The following is a 16823-nucleotide window of genomic DNA, read 5'->3' on the forward strand; positions in this document are numbered from 1 at the left end:
TTAATCCACTCATGAATTGATGGACACTTGGGTTGATTCCACATCTTTAACTTATAACTTATAACTTTGACCCAAGAAGTACAAAAGCAATCCATGTAACCAAAACATTTGTAGTCTCGTAATACTCTCAAATAAAAAAAATAAGTTTATTTAAAAAAAATCTACCCACTAAATAATTCATTTCCTTATTACTTAAATGCTATTCTTTCCCTCCTTTCCTAAACCTAGGAGTTTTATAATCCTTTTTCAAAGCTTATCTATATCTGAAATTACTTTTTTCTTCAACAGAAATTATAAAAATTAAAATCTCTTTATTGGTACTATCATGAACTGTACCTTTCCAAGGAAACCACATCTCACAGTCAAATTAAAGAGGCTCTCACATGTTAATCAAAGCTTAACAGTTTAACCATTCATTAAACATGAGAGTAATTTAGTGTGCTACTATGCAATCATTATTGTTTCCTGAAAATCTGATATGATGAGGAACAATAAACGCAAACTGAAATATTGCCTGTGGAAGGTTATTTATTATTTCTTCTAGCTAAAAACATTCATAACTGAAATTTATTGGCCCATACTCCCTTCATTATAAATATTTTATATTCTGCCTCAGGGATCCATGTCTTAGCATTTAAATGTCTCAATCTTGTGTCAGTAACAGGAAGAACAAGTTCACTGGGTGGAATTCTTGCCCTTTACTTGAGAATGTTACAATAATAATAGGCTATAAATATGTTATAATTATGCCTTTGATCACTGCTGTAGTTTCCTAGCCTGAATGAATTAAATTCAAAACTAAAGCTGATAGACAAAAATGACAGTAGTTATCTTAAATGAAGATTTTGCTGAAAGTCATATTAATATAGCAAAAATATTTAGGTGGCCAGGATAGTACATCATTTTTCCTATTACTGCACTTTAATGTGAAATAGTACCTTTATACCTATTACCGCCTTTACATATCAATAATGGTTCACATTTATGTAAAGTTTTATGTTTTTTAGTTCTTTTATGTCTTAATCACCACAACAACCTTTGAGGTACTGTGGGCAGTTGTTATAATCTCCATCACTCAAATGAGAAAACTGAGGTTCAGGTAGTTACAGATGTATAATTTTTGTTTTAATTTTTAAATTTTTTATTATGAGATACAGTAAAATCATTCAACAATGTGAATCAGCCTCCTATTATTTCCTGCCTATCTCATCTTGAGGAGGTGGAAAAGAGGTTGCAGTAGAAAAGGGCTTGGCAGAGAGGAGAGGACATGAGCAGGTGACAAAATAGCAGGTGACAGGTAGTCCTGTCTGGGGAAATGGGGATATTAGACAGAGGGAAAGTCCTGTATCAGCTATATTCTCCCAGATCCACCTCCCTGTGTAAAGCCTGCCAAACAGGTTACTGGGAGATCCCTAGAATTACAGGGATCTATAACTCTATATAATTGTAGAATCCTTATATATAGGGATATATAATTATAGGGATCCTATAATGTAGCTATCCCAGAAGTCTAGCCAGCTATGAGACCAAGAGTTGTCCTCACTGATATATGGCTTATATCACATTTGCTAATGGATATTTTAAAGTTCCAACTGGAGGACCTTTTAGAGATCTTTATCTCCCTCCATTCTCTTCTAGATAAATTCTAGACATAAATGTTTGAGACCCACCCCTCATGTAGGAACATAAAGAAGAAAGAAAGACTGAATTTCATTTCAGTGAAAATTGACAATAAAATCCTTTATCCTGGTGTTTTCTGGTATCTCAGTCCATTTATCCTGCTAAAACAAAACACCTGAAATTGGTTAATTTACAAATAACAGAAAATTATTTTTCACAGTTCTGGAGCCTAGGAAGTCCAATATCAAGGTACTGGCAAGTTTGGTGTCTGCTGAAGGCCCGTTCCTCATAGATGGCACTGTCTAGGTGTTCTCACATGGCAGAAGGAACAGAAAGAGCAAAAGAGATGAATGCTTTGTCCTCACATAGCAGAAGAGTGGGGCAGAATGAACCCACTGTCTCAAGTTCTTTTATAAGGGCCCACCCATGAGGGCTCTGCCCTCATGACTTAATTACCTCCTAAAGGCCCGCATGACTTAATCACCTCCTGCAATTCCCTCATGCTATGCATATTAAAATTAATTTTGTATATCTTTTCTCATATTAATCTGCCTTTTGTCAGTTGATTCTCCACAAAACTTCATAGGGCAAAGAAGTTTTTCCATGGCTCATATAATAGTAAATGGCATGTTTAGATAAATAGATTTTCCAGGAATTCCTGAAATGAACATTAAAATTATTTGCAAGTTTAATTTCCTGGCCAAGTTTCTTGAATAGTAAAATCATGTAAAACAAGACAATCAAATAGTAAAGTTATGTTAATGCAGAGTACAGACAATAAACTTGTAGGTATAAGTGATTTGGGGAATTTCTTGGTAAAACCAAGTTAAGCAAATGCTTTTATAGAGCATATATTAAGAGTTCTTAATATATGAATGTGCATGTAATCTTCAAGAAATGAGTATATCATAAATAGCATTTTCTTAACATTTATCACAAAAAATTTTTATTTTATTCTTTTGAAAATAAAATCCACCAGGACTATTATCCCATGAAATATAGTTGCAGAGATAATGACCCAGATTCTAGGATGTTCCTTTTAAAAAAAAAAAAAAAGATAAGTGTGATTTTTATGCCAGGAAATACTGAGATGGAAGATGATTTTAGGAGTTCATTTAAATGTAATTCTAACTGCAATTGCAAATATTTAATAATGAAGTCACAGAAGAAGAAAAGTACCAGATATTTTAAAGAAACCAATGTGGTTGCTGAGCTCAGATTTTGAAGGAACATATATAAAATCCAAACATCACTAGCCCTCCTCCTGGCTTGTCTAAGCATGGTGATGTGTATTAACACAGCAGTCACCCAGAAAGCATTCATTGAAAAGTAATTTGGATTTTTATGGAAGTCTCTTGAACAGACACTATGTAGCAAAACACTATATATTGTCTCTTTACTACTCACTCACCCTCATGGCAGTGGCTTCCCTAACACCAACCATCTTTCTGGATTCTTACCTACAACTCTTCCCTAAACCCTTTCTGCTTTTTAATCCAAACTTGAATCCCTATAGCACTTCTTTCTCCAGGACTTTTCTGTTGAAAATCAATCTAGTCTTTTTCTGTTCCGAAGACCCCAATCAGAATGTCAAAAGACCAGCCCTAACAATGTAGAAACAATAAAGAACTCTTCCTTTTTAGAGAGCTGGAAGGGAGTTGGGGTTGACTTAAATCTCTGAATTTGTACATTGATATCTTTGTCCTGTCCACAGGATCAAAAGATCTGATGAAAGAAAGAGTGAGGGAAGAATTCATATGAGAGGGTAGCATAGAACTAATAGTTTCAGAAAGTCTGTGGCACCAAATAAATGAAAGTTTTTTTAAAAAGTCTTTTATTAGTGCAAGTATTACATAAGGAAGGGAATATTCTCTATTTGAGTCCAATCATATATTGACTCATGACAAGGAGAAAACAAAACTCTTTGAACTAAAAAAACACAAAATATATTGGTAAGAGGGAACTGGAGCTCTAACTGAGCAAAGACAGGTAAACTTCTGGTCCTGAATTATCTCTAAAGGTCTCTAAAGAACTGAAAATTAAATCATAAAACCAAAGATTGCCAATGACTTTGAGGGGATGTCAAAAACAGTAAAGGGGAATAAAACTGGAGATAGGCAAATACCAGCCAATTTTGAAAAATAGAACAAAAGAAGATCTGACAAGTTAGAGACAAGTAAGAGTTATATTGATTTCAGCTAAGAATTTAGAATCTTTTCACCTAAAGAAGCAACGATCACTAGGAGCCAACAAAGGCTCATAAAAACACATTAGACTCACCTCATTGCTTTCTCTATTACTCAGGGTCCTGCCAGGAAACAGATGGGACACATGACAAAAGAGTATAATTGAGGAGAGTTTTGAAAAGGGACTCTTCTTAAAAGCATGGGTCAGGGTTAAAGGAAACTTTGAAGGACAGTAAAGCAACTGTGGAGAACTGGTATCTCCTATGGCAAGACTGGCTACATCATTTGCAGGGCCCCTTATGGAAAAATAATTAAGAACTTTAAGACAGGGACAACAGAGCATTAAACCAAGCATGGGGCTGCATGTGACCACACAGGCTGCAAGCCCATGCAACATGCCCTGACCCTTAGGTCTGAAGGGGCAAGGAGGGAAATATATATGAGAACCTGGAAAGAGTTATAGCAGTATCTTCGGCTGAAGGAGAGTCCATTGGAGGGACATTGTGGCCTTTGGTAGAAGAACTAAGCCATTTATACTAAACTATTTATTATCTATGGCCGTGAAGAGAGCGATCTGGGGAAATACATACTGTAATCTCATTCACCTCCTGCCCTCCTGCAATCTCCTGCCAGTGCAAAACAAAGATATCCAGTTAATGTGGCACATGGAAGACAGCTTCCAGGGACACAAAGCAGGGTGGAGAGTGGACAGGGAGAAGCAGGAAGGACATCCTGCATACTTTTGTGAGGTTATGCTGTTAAATGCATGAAACCTGGTAAACCTAATCTATAAGGACTTCAGAAAAATGTTGACACAATTTCCCAGGAACCTCTTTTGGACAAGATGGAGGAATATGTACTAGAAGCTAAAAGAATTAGGTGGATCACTAATAGGTTAAACAACTATATCCAAACCCTACTGAAAACTGGATAAATGTAAACGTGAAGGGAGTTGTATATGTACCACAGTGTGTTTACTCTGTCCTATCTAGTTCAGCATTTTTACTCTTGACTTGCAGATACAGAAGGAATGTTTATCAAAGTATGGTTTGCAAATTGTTGAGAAGGACTTTGACTAGCCAGGATGAAAGAATTAGAATCCAAAAAGATGTTGACAGGCTTTAGCAATAGAATAAAAAGATCTTGGCCAACTGGAACAATAGAATAAATCTAGCAGTAATAAACCTTGGGATTTGCTCTCAAATTCAAAATTCCAGAGGCATAGGCTTGGGACAGGGAAGACAATACTTATCATCTATTAAAATGACTCAGGGAGTTCAGTGGAGGGTAAATTCAATGTGAGTTGTGAGTGTAGGGGATCCTCCAGAAGAGCAGATGAGGTTTTAGGCAGCATTAATTGAACAAAGGAGGTGATGATCTAAACCTAGGATCGTGTTGATCGAATTTTCACACCTGGAAAATTTGGTTTACATTTTTTTTTTTTTTTTTTTTTGAGACAGAGTCTCACTCTTTTGCCCAGGCTAGAGTGAGTGCTGTGGCGTCAGCCTAGCTCACAGCAACCTCAAACTCCTGGGCTCAAGCAATCCTCCTGTCTCAGCCTCCCGAGTAGCTGGGTCTACAGGCATGCGCCACCATGCCCGGCTAATTTTTTCTATATATTTTTAGTTGTCCAATTAATTTCTTTCTATTTTTTAGTAGAGACGGGGTCTCGCTCTTGCTCAGGCTGGTCTCGAACTCCTGAGCTCAAACAATCCGCCCGCCTTGGCCTCCCAGAGAGCTAGGATTACAGGCGTGAGCCACCGCGCCCAGCCAAATTTGGTTTACTTTTGAATGTCATATATGACTTGTGATGCATTCTGAGAAGAGAAAGAAGGATTTGAGAAGAGACTTAAAAACCAGGACCAACCACAAAAACTGGTCTAGCTTTAATAATTGATGCAAATGACAACTTGAACATGACAGTGTTGAGATTATTACTCAATCAGCAAGCAAAAAAAGAACAAAGGCCATAAATGAGATCAAAAACACAAGTGACTGGATGAGGCAACTCTTGCTTTCCTAGCTCTTCCCCCTAAATTTGCAGAGTTAATAATCCACTAGGACAGAGAACCTTAGAACCAAAAAGCTTGCTACCTTATGGAAGGGAAGGGGGACATTATTCCACAAGGATCCATTTTATTACCATAAAAGAAATTCTTGCTGGGCCACAATTACATACTTCTGAATTATCTTTCTTATTGTGTAATTATGCCTATTTGAATATAGAGCCATGCATTAACACAGAGTAGAAGTCATACCTTAGTAGTAATAACTGAAGCAATTTGGGGCCACTATAAGAGACCACTTACAAGAGTAATGGTATCCAAATGGTACACAAATATATTAAAGGCTACCATGTATTTCAGAAGAATAATTTACATTGTCTTCTATTATCCCAAGTAATAAAATAGGATCTTTAAAAAAATCAGAAAGAGACTTTTAATGGTCTACTTTTCTGAGGACAAGTAGACTGCCACAAAAAGCAGAGGGTTTCCCATAACTAAATGTGAATGAATATAGTATCACAGTCTGGATGACTGTTTAGTGACATGTTATTTAGGCAATTCAAGCATTAGGTGGGTGTTAAAAGTAGTTTTTAAAGATCTCTTCCAATAATGAGCTTCCATGGTTCATTCTTTCTTTCATTTAACAAGTGTTTATTGAGAACCAGCCACATACCTGACATCATTCTAAGAAGTGAGGATATAGCAATAAATAAAAATAAGCCATTTCCTCATAGAGCTGAAATCTGACAGAATTGGTAGATAATAAACAAATAGTTAGTAAAATATCAGGCAGTAGTAAAAGTTTTGAAGAAAAATAAAGTAGGGTATAGATCTTGAGTGATGCAGGAAGTAGAAGGCAATATGGATAGGATGGTTAGGAAAGGCCTCTCTGGCCAATGAGTTCATGATGATAGATTTCTCTACAGCTTCCATCCTGGTCCCTTCCTAAGGCACTTATTTTCTTCCTTATGTTAATTACCCTCTGTATGCTTTATTCTTTAACTCCTAAACCTAAAAGAACTTAGTAGTGAAAATATCACAGTAGTATACTTATTTCCACAATCAAAAAATTAAATGGACAGCATTCAGTTCAAGATGGCAAAGCAAGCACAATTCTCTACTTTCTTTTTGTTCCTATTTACACTGAAATCACAGAAAAATAATTTTTTGAAATAAAAATTGAAGTTCTGGAAAATAAGAAGGAAATTCTGATGACAGTTTGAGAAACTACTAGAAGTAGACAGAATCTAATCACTGGGGAAAACAGCAGGGAAACTATGCCCCAAATGCTCTAAGTAGAAAGAAGGTGTCTGAATACCCAAGGATCCTCAAAGGCTCTCCATGCTCAGAGTTAATAAGTACAAAGAGTAAAAGTAGATTGTGCAAAATTGCTAGAGTAATTATAGAACCACAGTGGAAAAGGCAAGACTTTTTCCTCTTACTCCACTCCCTCATGAATATAGAGCAAACTGATAAGAGCTGAGATTTTAGACCTCAAGATAAAAATTAACACCTCTTCATGTATGTGTCTGTCCAGCCACATGCCTGAAGTCTCTCACTCCTCTTACTGCTTCCAGACATGGATGAAACAAACACCACACTGCTGGTTTTCCCAAGCAGCTGCTAAAGGGCCCAGATTAACACAGCCCAGTCACAGAAAAGTTAAAACCCTAAGGGACGAACGCTAACCAATGGGAGACAGGATCCAGAGGGGCACCAAACAGAAAAATATCCTGACTCCCTAGGATGGAAATGCTTGAGCCTGAGTTTCTCTGTCCTCCCTATCTGAAAATATCATACATAGATAAATAAGCACATGTGCTTTGCAAACTACTATGCTTTGCTGTGGCTTGTTAGAAAATATGGCTAGAGTGATAATATATCACCATGAACTGTTTCTTGATCTTACCTACACCACTTCCCATTTCCTTCATTCTCTCACCAATGGAATTGTACTTCCCACATAAAGCATCGACACTCAATCCTTGGCTTAGGCTCTTTTTTGTTTAAGGAATGAGGGTTGTTATGAAAGATTTGTTGAAATCCTAACCCTCAACATCTCAGAATGTATGACCTTATTGGAAATAAAGTCATTAAATATGTAATTAGTTGAGATGGAGTCATACTGGAGTGGGATTGGCCCTTAATCCAATATGACTGGTGTCTTTATGAGAAGAAAAGAGACACTGACACACATGGAGAAAACCATGTAAAGACTGACACAGAAATTGGAGTTATGCTGCCATAAGCCAAGGAACTCACAGGGCTACCAGAAACTATAATAGGCAAGGAAGAATCCTCCCCCAGAGACTTCAGAGGGAGTATGGCCTTCACGACACCTTGATTTTGGACTTCTAGAGTCTAGAACTGGAAGACAATATATTTCTGCTCTTTTAAACTACCTAGTTTTAGGTAATTTGTTATGGTATTCCCAGGAAACTAATACAAGGGCTCAAACAATTTGTACCAGAAATTGTTCTAGAACATAAACCTTTAGGATAGAATTTTGGAGTTGAATGACCACCTGTTTAAAAGCAAGAAGGACAAGAGGTGCTATATCGCTATTGTTTTTTGTGGCTGAAATAAAAAATAAAAATAAATAAATAAATGAAGCTGAGCATTTTTCATAAGGTAAAATACTGGTGCTAAATAAGATGGTAATAACCCATGGCAAACAATGACATGATAATTAAGCTTTAGTCAGTGGTTAACTGGTTTAAGGTAGAGATGGAAGGAGGCTAAGGATCTGTAGTAATTAACATGGGTAAAGTAATAAATGAAAAAGACAGTGGAATAAGGTAGCTGCTTTTGATAGGCCTAGATAACTCATAAAAAGACAATGATGGGTTCAAGACAGTTAACCGGTAACTAAAGGCACGCTCAGATCACCAGAGGACCTCCATGGCAGCTTTAGTGGAGACTCAGGACAGATTATGGTGAAAATCAAAACTGGAAGCTGATTATAACAATGTTAGAGATGCAAAAGAAACTAAATGTACAGCCCCAAGAGTTCTCCCAAGCCAATGTCAGGAAAGATTGAGATCACTACATCTGGGATAATGACATTTGGGTCGATGAGCCTAGGAATCTTGAATCCCTGAATTCCCCTTATCTTTTCTGGCTGGTAAATGCAGCTTCATCCTCCTTGCCAGAGAAGAACAGATTCTGTTTGTCTAGGGACTCTGTAATGATTACATTGAAATTGTAAATTTGCAAGACCTGAAGGCCTACTCTCATCATCTCTCACTGGTTTTAGTCCAATAACCAGATCAGATCTCAGCACAACGTGGGCCTGGAAGTATAGTCCCACGCCAAAGGCATTTCAAGACCTAGATAGCACATATCAGCAGGAATTGACAGAATGCCTATGGGATTGGATCTTGAGTAAGTTAGACAGAGACAGGAAATGGAGGTTGGACTTTTGGATAGAAGAATTCATTAATATGATCCTGACCCAAAAACAAAGGCAATGTTTTATATTTTTTCCATTTTTTTCCTGCCTTATTTTCTTTTTGCTTTATCATTAAAATTATTACTGGTAGGTTATTATTTTTAAATAAATTATAGTATATCTATTCAATGAAATACTATTCAGCCCTTTAAAGGAATGAACTATATCTGTAAGATGCAGGAAACATGGAAAAGCATGTTTCAGTCATCAGAGGTATCACCACCTCAGATCCTGTTGATAGTACCTGTGTCCACACTGTTGGCTACTAATCTTACCCAGCTGGTATGGTGGCATTTGACTTTTTTTCAGGCCTTATCATACCTCCCACCTTTTGCATCCTGGGCTTTTCTGTTGCTGCTGAGCTGTCAGTGGCAAGGGGATCCATTTGGTGCTCAAACACTGGCAATCTGGAACTGTAGGGAAAATGAATGCCCTATACAGTGAATGCATTTTTGACATTTGGGAAATATGAACTAAAAGATACATTTTTCTCCCTTCATCCCAGCAATTAACTGCCCTGAGATGAAACAGTTGATATAACCTCTGGGAAGATGATCCCATGAGATCACACAATCAATTGCAATTGACACCCATAGTAGCCAGCCTAGCAATGCATCCATCACAGTTGTTCTCCTTTCTTCCCTGACTCATTCCTACTTTTCTGGGATTATACTTGCTAATAAGTTAGAACATTAGCTTTTTCTTTAAGCTATTTTCTAGGGAACTTGACCCAAGGTAGATGTTTGTCACATGTGAAAAAGTAAATTACAGAATAGTATGGAGATTAACACATTTTCTGTTAAAAAAATAAAAAAGCATATCTACATATTTAAACATATTATTTGTAAAACTGTAAAATGATAGCCAGATGAATACATACCCAATTTTTGAGAACAGGTAAGAGTAAAGAATAAATATTTATTTATACTTCTCTAGTTAAAATTTTAAGGTCATCTATTATATTTGCAAGTTTAAAGAATACTAAAAAAGGAAAATATTACAAAATAAGTTTGTATTATGGCATAATACCTTAAATTGAACATATTGTAGATTTTTATATCATTAATAAAGAACTTTAGGCATCACAAACAAACAGTTGAGAAAATGGTCATATTGGAAAATGAGTTAAATAAAGTAAATGTTCGTGTCTTTTTCTATTAGTTTTGACATTCAATGGTCCTAAATTGAAATGTTTCCATACTTAACAAAGGGAATATAACACAAAACAATGTCTGTCAAAGTTGTATTTATACAACACAGAAAAAAACCCACAAAAATGTAAATTAACTGATTTAAAAAAAAATCAATGCAGATAAATAAGTAGATGAAAACTCTTCTTTAAAAATTAACTGGTTAAATGACAGTATTTATTCACTTGCACTCAAGACGGATAAGCTCTTTATTTTTGCAAAAAAAAATTTAGCACCTTAAGAGAAACTGAAATTGATTTCTTTCCTCTAATTTTATTAGAATAAAATTCCAACTTCCTGTAACTAGTATTTGAGCATGAAAAAAAGCTTTATAATAATATTCTAATAAATTTAATGCTTGTTTAGGTATAAATATACATTTTTAAATTATAGTATGAGGCCTCTTTAAGATATCATCATAACTTACGTTAAAACTTTTTATCCCGAGAGTAAAAAAATCTCCCCCAGAGAGAGAACAGCATGTCCATGAAGTAACAGCAGTATTAACAGAAGATGATTGTATAAATTATTCTAAATTGACTTTAGTTTTACTCATTATTACCTTTAAAATGCAATTTATAAATAAACCACTTTGTTTTTACAAAATAACAAAATTTCATGTCATTCTTACATATACTATGGAATAATTTCTATTTTCTTTCTTGGCAATGAGGACAAACAATTGATTTTAGGTAAAATCAAAACTGTTAAAAGTAAATTGTTACAACAATAAAAACCATGCTTTTGTTTGTAGTAAAGACAAAAGACTTTGAAGACTTCAGTAATAAAAAATTTGTAAAATGTGAGAAAAAATTACTAAACCAATGGCTTTATAGCTAGTATTTTTAATATACTATATAGTAAATTAAAAGTATAGAGGAAGTCAGTAAAGATGAAAACATAAATTCCCTTTAATGTATAGACAAGCACAATTCTTGATTATATGTATACATGCTCTTTTGTGACTTTTATGATTTTTTTAAAATTTACATTGTCAACCTATTTAAAAAACAGAGAGAGAGACTCTCTAAAAGAAAATGATGCTTATTCAGGAATAGGCATCACAATGATAGTACATGTGCATAGTAAACTATGAGTATATTCAGGAAGGTAAAGGAAGACAAAGCTTTTTAAAGGAAAAAGGAGAAGGATTACATAATTGTTTTAAGATAATTATCTTGGTTACAAGAATCAATAACAAGGGTAGTGTCAGTCTGAAGTTGGACAGGCAGATGTCCTCACAGAGGTATTTTTTTTGTATAAGGTCGTGATGGCCTTTATGCAAGGTTGTGGTTTTTGTAGAGTCTCTTGTGATAAGAATTTGTGCATGAGAACCCTCCATTCGTGGCTTTCCTCTGCTCTATTTGTCAGAGTTTTTAATACAAATGATTCTATTTTGAGTCTGACAACTTTGACAATATTTGTGTATTATAACTGAAAATAATTCCAGTGGCTACAAAATTAGCTATTTCACACAAAGGTCATTACTGAAAAATGTGACAATCATAAGGAGCATTTTAAAAGGCAACTGTTTGTTAATCTCTGTTAAAAGTAGGTCCAGGAATTTTGCATTCAGAATTAAGGGTAGAGAGAAGGAGGTCAGGATTTATTCAGTAGGAAGCTCACATCCCTAATTAAGGATGAAGAGGCTAGGCTTACATCAGGCCTTGCATCCATACCTCAAGATGAAGGAGGCATGCATTATACAGCTATCCAAGGAAGAAGGAGACTAGGGTTCACACAACCAGGAAGGTCATATTCATCTCCACGCAGAAGGATTCTAGAGTTTACATATCCAGGATGTGAATATCTATAACTCAGAAAAGAAGAAACTGACCACTCGTGCATTGCTGGTGGGAATGTGAAACGGTACAGCCACTCTGGAAAATAGTCTGGGCATTTCTTTTTCTTTTCTTTTTTTTTTTTTTTTGAGACAGAGTCTCACTCTGTTGCCCTGGCTAGAGTGAGTGCCGCGGCATCAGCCTAGCTCACAGCAACCTCAAACTCCTGGGCTCAAGCGATCCTACTGCCTCAGCCTCCCGAGTAGCTGGGACTACAGGCATGAGCCACCATGCCCGGCTAATTTTTTCTATATATATATTTTTAGTTGTCCAGATCATTTCTTTCTATTTTTTAGTAGAGATGGGGTCTCGCTCTTGCTCAGGCTGGTCTCGAACTCCTGAGCTCAAACAATCCACCTGCCTCGGCCTCCCAGAGTGCTAGGATTACAGGGGTGAGCCACCACGCCCCGCCTAGTCTGGGCATTTCTTAAAGCAGTAAATGCACAACCACCATACCACCCAGGAATCACAGTTCTGGGCTTATCTCAGAGAATGAAAATCTAGGTTTGTATTAAAACTTGTACAGGAATGCTCATAGTAGTGTCATGTGTAATAGCCGAAAACTGGAAACAATCCCACAGCTTTCAAAGGGTCACTGGTTTGTATAAGGTTGTGATGGCCTCTGTGCAAGGTTGTGGTTTCTGTAGAGTCTCTTGTGATAAGAATTTGTGCATGAGTACATCTGTACTGTGGTACATCCATACCATTGAATAGTACTCAGCAATAAAAAGGGAACAAAGTACTGACACATTTGTACCACTGGGAAACTCACTTCCTAGTTCAGAAAACAGGTGGTCAGGGTTTACAAAGTGGACATGCTGGACAAATCTCTGGAGAACAATGCTGAGGAAAAAAAGCCAATCCATCAAGGTTACGTGTTATATAATTCCATTTATGTAGAATTCTTGAAAAGACAAAATTCTGAGAATGGGCAATAGCTTAGTGGTTGTCAGGCATGAGGGGAATGGAGCTGGAGGGAGGTGGAATGGCAATAAGAGGACAATGGGAGGTATCTGTGCAGTGAGGAAATGGCCTGGATTTTGAGTGTGCGGAGGTACGATAGTTCTCCAAGATGCTACCCATGGGGGAAGTGGGGAAAGGGTACACGGGGATCTCTCTGTATTATTTCTAACAAGTGCAGGTGAATCTCCCATGAAATGGCAAAAAATAATTTTGTTAAAAGAAATAAACAGAGTTTAGCCCTCCAGGATTTGCACAGGACCCGAGTATTCCGTCAACCACTTCTTGGAAAGCCTAGCAGTAGATTAGTCCCCAAGCTAGGCTCTACCCCTGGGAATGGCAGCCCTCCCCCTGTGGCGACATACCCCAAATGCCAGGAATACAGGAGTTGGCTCAGAAGGAGAATCAAGCCAGCAATGAAGAAATTCTCCTCAACTAGAGATGGAAACACTAAAGAGAGGCATCCAGATGTGACAACAGCTCCCATTTAGTGAGCTATGGGTAAAACAAAGAGAAGGTCGTGGCCTGGCTGAGCCCGAGTGTAGACTAGCAGTTCGAGGCCGTGCTATTTGAAAGCAGGCACGGATCCGGACACCCGGAACGAGAGCCCTCACTCCACCGCTAGGCAGGGGCAGGCTCCCCCGGGGCTTCTGCGCCTCCCTCCGCCAGGTGGAGTCTGGGCTCGCACGGGCGCCTCCGCGGTTCAGAGGTCACGTCCCGGGCTGAGGTAAACCTAAGCTGAGGAGGGCTTCAGGCCCCTGCCCCAGCGCCAGGCAGAAACGACCCTTTGCCCGCCCTCTCCTCCCCCTGCGGTTCTGCCCTCCCCTAAGCTCTCCCTGGATCCCGCTGAGGGGAGGCAGGAGCTACGCAGCCGGCCTCCCAGCCCTCAGCCACCATGGCCCACCTGCGCGCCTGCGAGGTCCGGCAGCTGCTGCACAACAAGTTCGTAGTCATCATGGGGGACTCGATCCAGCGCGCCGTGTACAAGGACCTGGTGCTCCTGCTGCAGAGGGACTGCCTGCTCTCTTCCAGGCAGCTGAAGGCCAAGGGCGAGCTGAGCTTCGAGCGCGACGTGCTGCTGGAGGGCGGCAGGTGGGGCCGCATGCACAACGGCACCGACTACCGTGAGGTGCGCCAGTTCTGCGACGGCCACCACCTGGTGCGTTTCTACTTCCTCACGCGCGCCTACTCGCAGTACGTCGAGGCCGTTCTGGAAGAGCTGCAGTCTGGCGAGCACACCCCGGACGTGGTGGTCATGAATTCCTGTCTCTGGGACGTCTCCAAGTACGGCCAGGACTTCCGGAGGAGCTACTGCAGGGGCCTGCAGAGCCTGTTTGGGCGCCTGGCCCAGGTGCTGCCCCAGTCCTGCCTCCTGGTGTGGAACACGGCCATGCCCGTGGCCGAGACCGTCTCGGGGGGCTTCCTCCCGCCTGAGCCCTGGTCCAGCCGCGCCCGCCTGCGGCAGGACGTGCTGGAGGCCAACTTCTACAGCTCGGTGGAGGCGGGCAGGCATGGCGTCGACGTGTTGGACCTACATTTCCATTTCCGCCATGCTGGGCAGCATCGGCAGCGAGACGGCGTGCACTGGGACGAATGGGCGCACCGACACCTCTCAATGCTGCTGCTGGCCCATGTGGCGGACGCCTGGGGCGTGGACCTTCCCTGCCGCGAACCCATGGGCGGGTGGAACAGGGATGGCCCAGCCGGCAGACGTCCAGACCCCGCGGGCAGGAGGCAGCCCGAAGACAGGCGAGGTGAACCGGCCTCGTCCTGGCGGTCTCCCTGTCCCCATTCTGGACCGATGTTTACGCCCCACCGCCAAGACACCTATTTGCCTTCTGATCGGTCTTTACAGGGCCAGCAATTCTCCAGCGACACCTTGGCGCGCCAAATCCGAAATACCAACGAAGCAAACTGGATGGTTGGCCGAGAGTCGCGGCTGAGCCCCATCCGCACAGACTCTGCTCAGCACCAAGGCAGAGGGTCTGCCCCTTACCCTCCCCCGCGCCCCGGCAGGCCACGCAGACGCGAGCGAAGGCACACAAACAGACGAATGTGAGTGAGCACACCCAGAGACAAGGCCTCAGTAGCCAGACGTAGACTTAGGAGAAAGGCCTCTGTGTTTCCCAACACAGTCACTGGGCTGCCTGACCGCCCTCACTCGGGCGTGGTCTACAGCAACCCTGGCGGGTGAGGTGGGGCCTCTTTAAGCTTCCTGCCCTCACTAGTGAACATTTCACACATTCCCCTTTGCCAGAGCTTCCACACCACTATTTGGAAAGGGGACAAGGACCAAGACCACCACTCCATTCTCTTCTTAGCATTTGCACAGAAATGAATTCCCCGTGAAAAAAGTGCTCCTCTTATTAAAAAAAAAAAAAAAAAGTTGTCTTACCTGACTACAAGTCGTCAAGCAGTATTCTCCATTGACATTCTTCCTAAAAACAAACCAAAAAAAGTAAAAATTTTGATCCTTAAAACTTGTCCAAACATTTCAATTAAAACTTCAGTTCCACCATTAGGTCTTGCCTATGTTCATAGACTTTAATCTCCAAAACTTTCACCGTAAGTTGTCTTGCCAATTCTTTAATTAAATTTGTGTGCTTCAACATAGCATGCCCTTAAGAAAAAAAAAGTATTCCATTCACTAATGCAGGGTGGTGGTTTTGTTCTGTTAGAAACATACTCTTATTTTCTAGTTCATCAAATGCCTAGCACATTTTTTTTTTAAATAGGCTTTATTTTTTAGAGCAATTTGAGCTTCACAGCAAAATTGAGTGGAAAGTTGGTGTCGTACATTCTGTGAGTTTTCACAAATGAATAATGCATGTATATTGATTATTATAGTATCATACAGAATAATTTCACTGCCCTAAAATTCCTCTCTGCTCTGAATCTTCCTCCTTCTTCCAAACCTCTGGCTATGTGGATCTATAACTGTCTCCATAGTTTTGTTTTTTCCAGAATGTTACATAATTAGAATCATACAGTAATGCAGCTTTTTCAGATTGGCTTCTTTTGCTTAATAATTGCATTCAAGTTTCCTATGTGTCTTTTCATGGCTTGATAGATCTTTTATTTTTAGTGATGAATAATATTCCATTGGTTGTACCACTGTTTATCTATTCACATACTGAAGGACATCTTCGTTGTTTCCAAGTTCTAGCAATTATGAATAATGCTTCTATAAACATTGGTGTGAAGGTTTTTGTGTGAACTTAAGTTTTCAACTCATTTGAGTAAATACCAAGGGATGTAATTGCTGGGTCGTGGTAAGAGTATGTTTAGTTTTGTAAGAAACTGCCAAATTCTTCCAAAGTGGTTGTACCATTTTGTATTCCATCAACAATGAGTGAGAGTTCCTGTTGCTCTGTACCCTTGGGAGCATTTGCTGTTATCAGTGTTTTGGAGTTTTCCTGAAGGGTATAATTTCTGGGTCTAGATTTTTTTTTTTTTTTTTTGCATGCAGATGTCCAGTTGTACAGCATCATTTGTTGAAAAGACTGTCTTTTCTACACTGTATTTCCTTTGTTCCTTTGTCAAAGATCAGTTGACTATATTTGTGTGTG

At 39.3% G+C, this 16823-nt stretch overlaps 1 protein-coding gene across 1 annotated transcript; it reads left to right on the forward strand.

Annotated features, from left to right (window-relative positions):
- Positions 1–14149: 14149 nt before the first annotated feature.
- LOC105815098 (PC-esterase domain-containing protein 1B-like) lies at positions 14150–15313 on the forward strand. The gene has a single exon (XM_012650237.1). It carries the CDS (start codon positions 14150–14152, stop codon positions 15311–15313), a length of 1164 nt encoding a protein of 387 aa, XP_012505691.1.
- The last annotated feature ends 1510 nt before the right edge of the window (positions 15314–16823 follow it).

The sequence above is a fragment of the Propithecus coquereli genome, unplaced genomic scaffold (assembly GCF_000956105.1).
Source record: "Propithecus coquereli isolate 6110/MARCELLA unplaced genomic scaffold, Pcoq_1.0 Scaffold315, whole genome shotgun sequence".
Classification (NCBI taxonomy): Eukaryota; Metazoa; Chordata; class Mammalia; order Primates; family Indriidae; genus Propithecus; species Propithecus coquereli.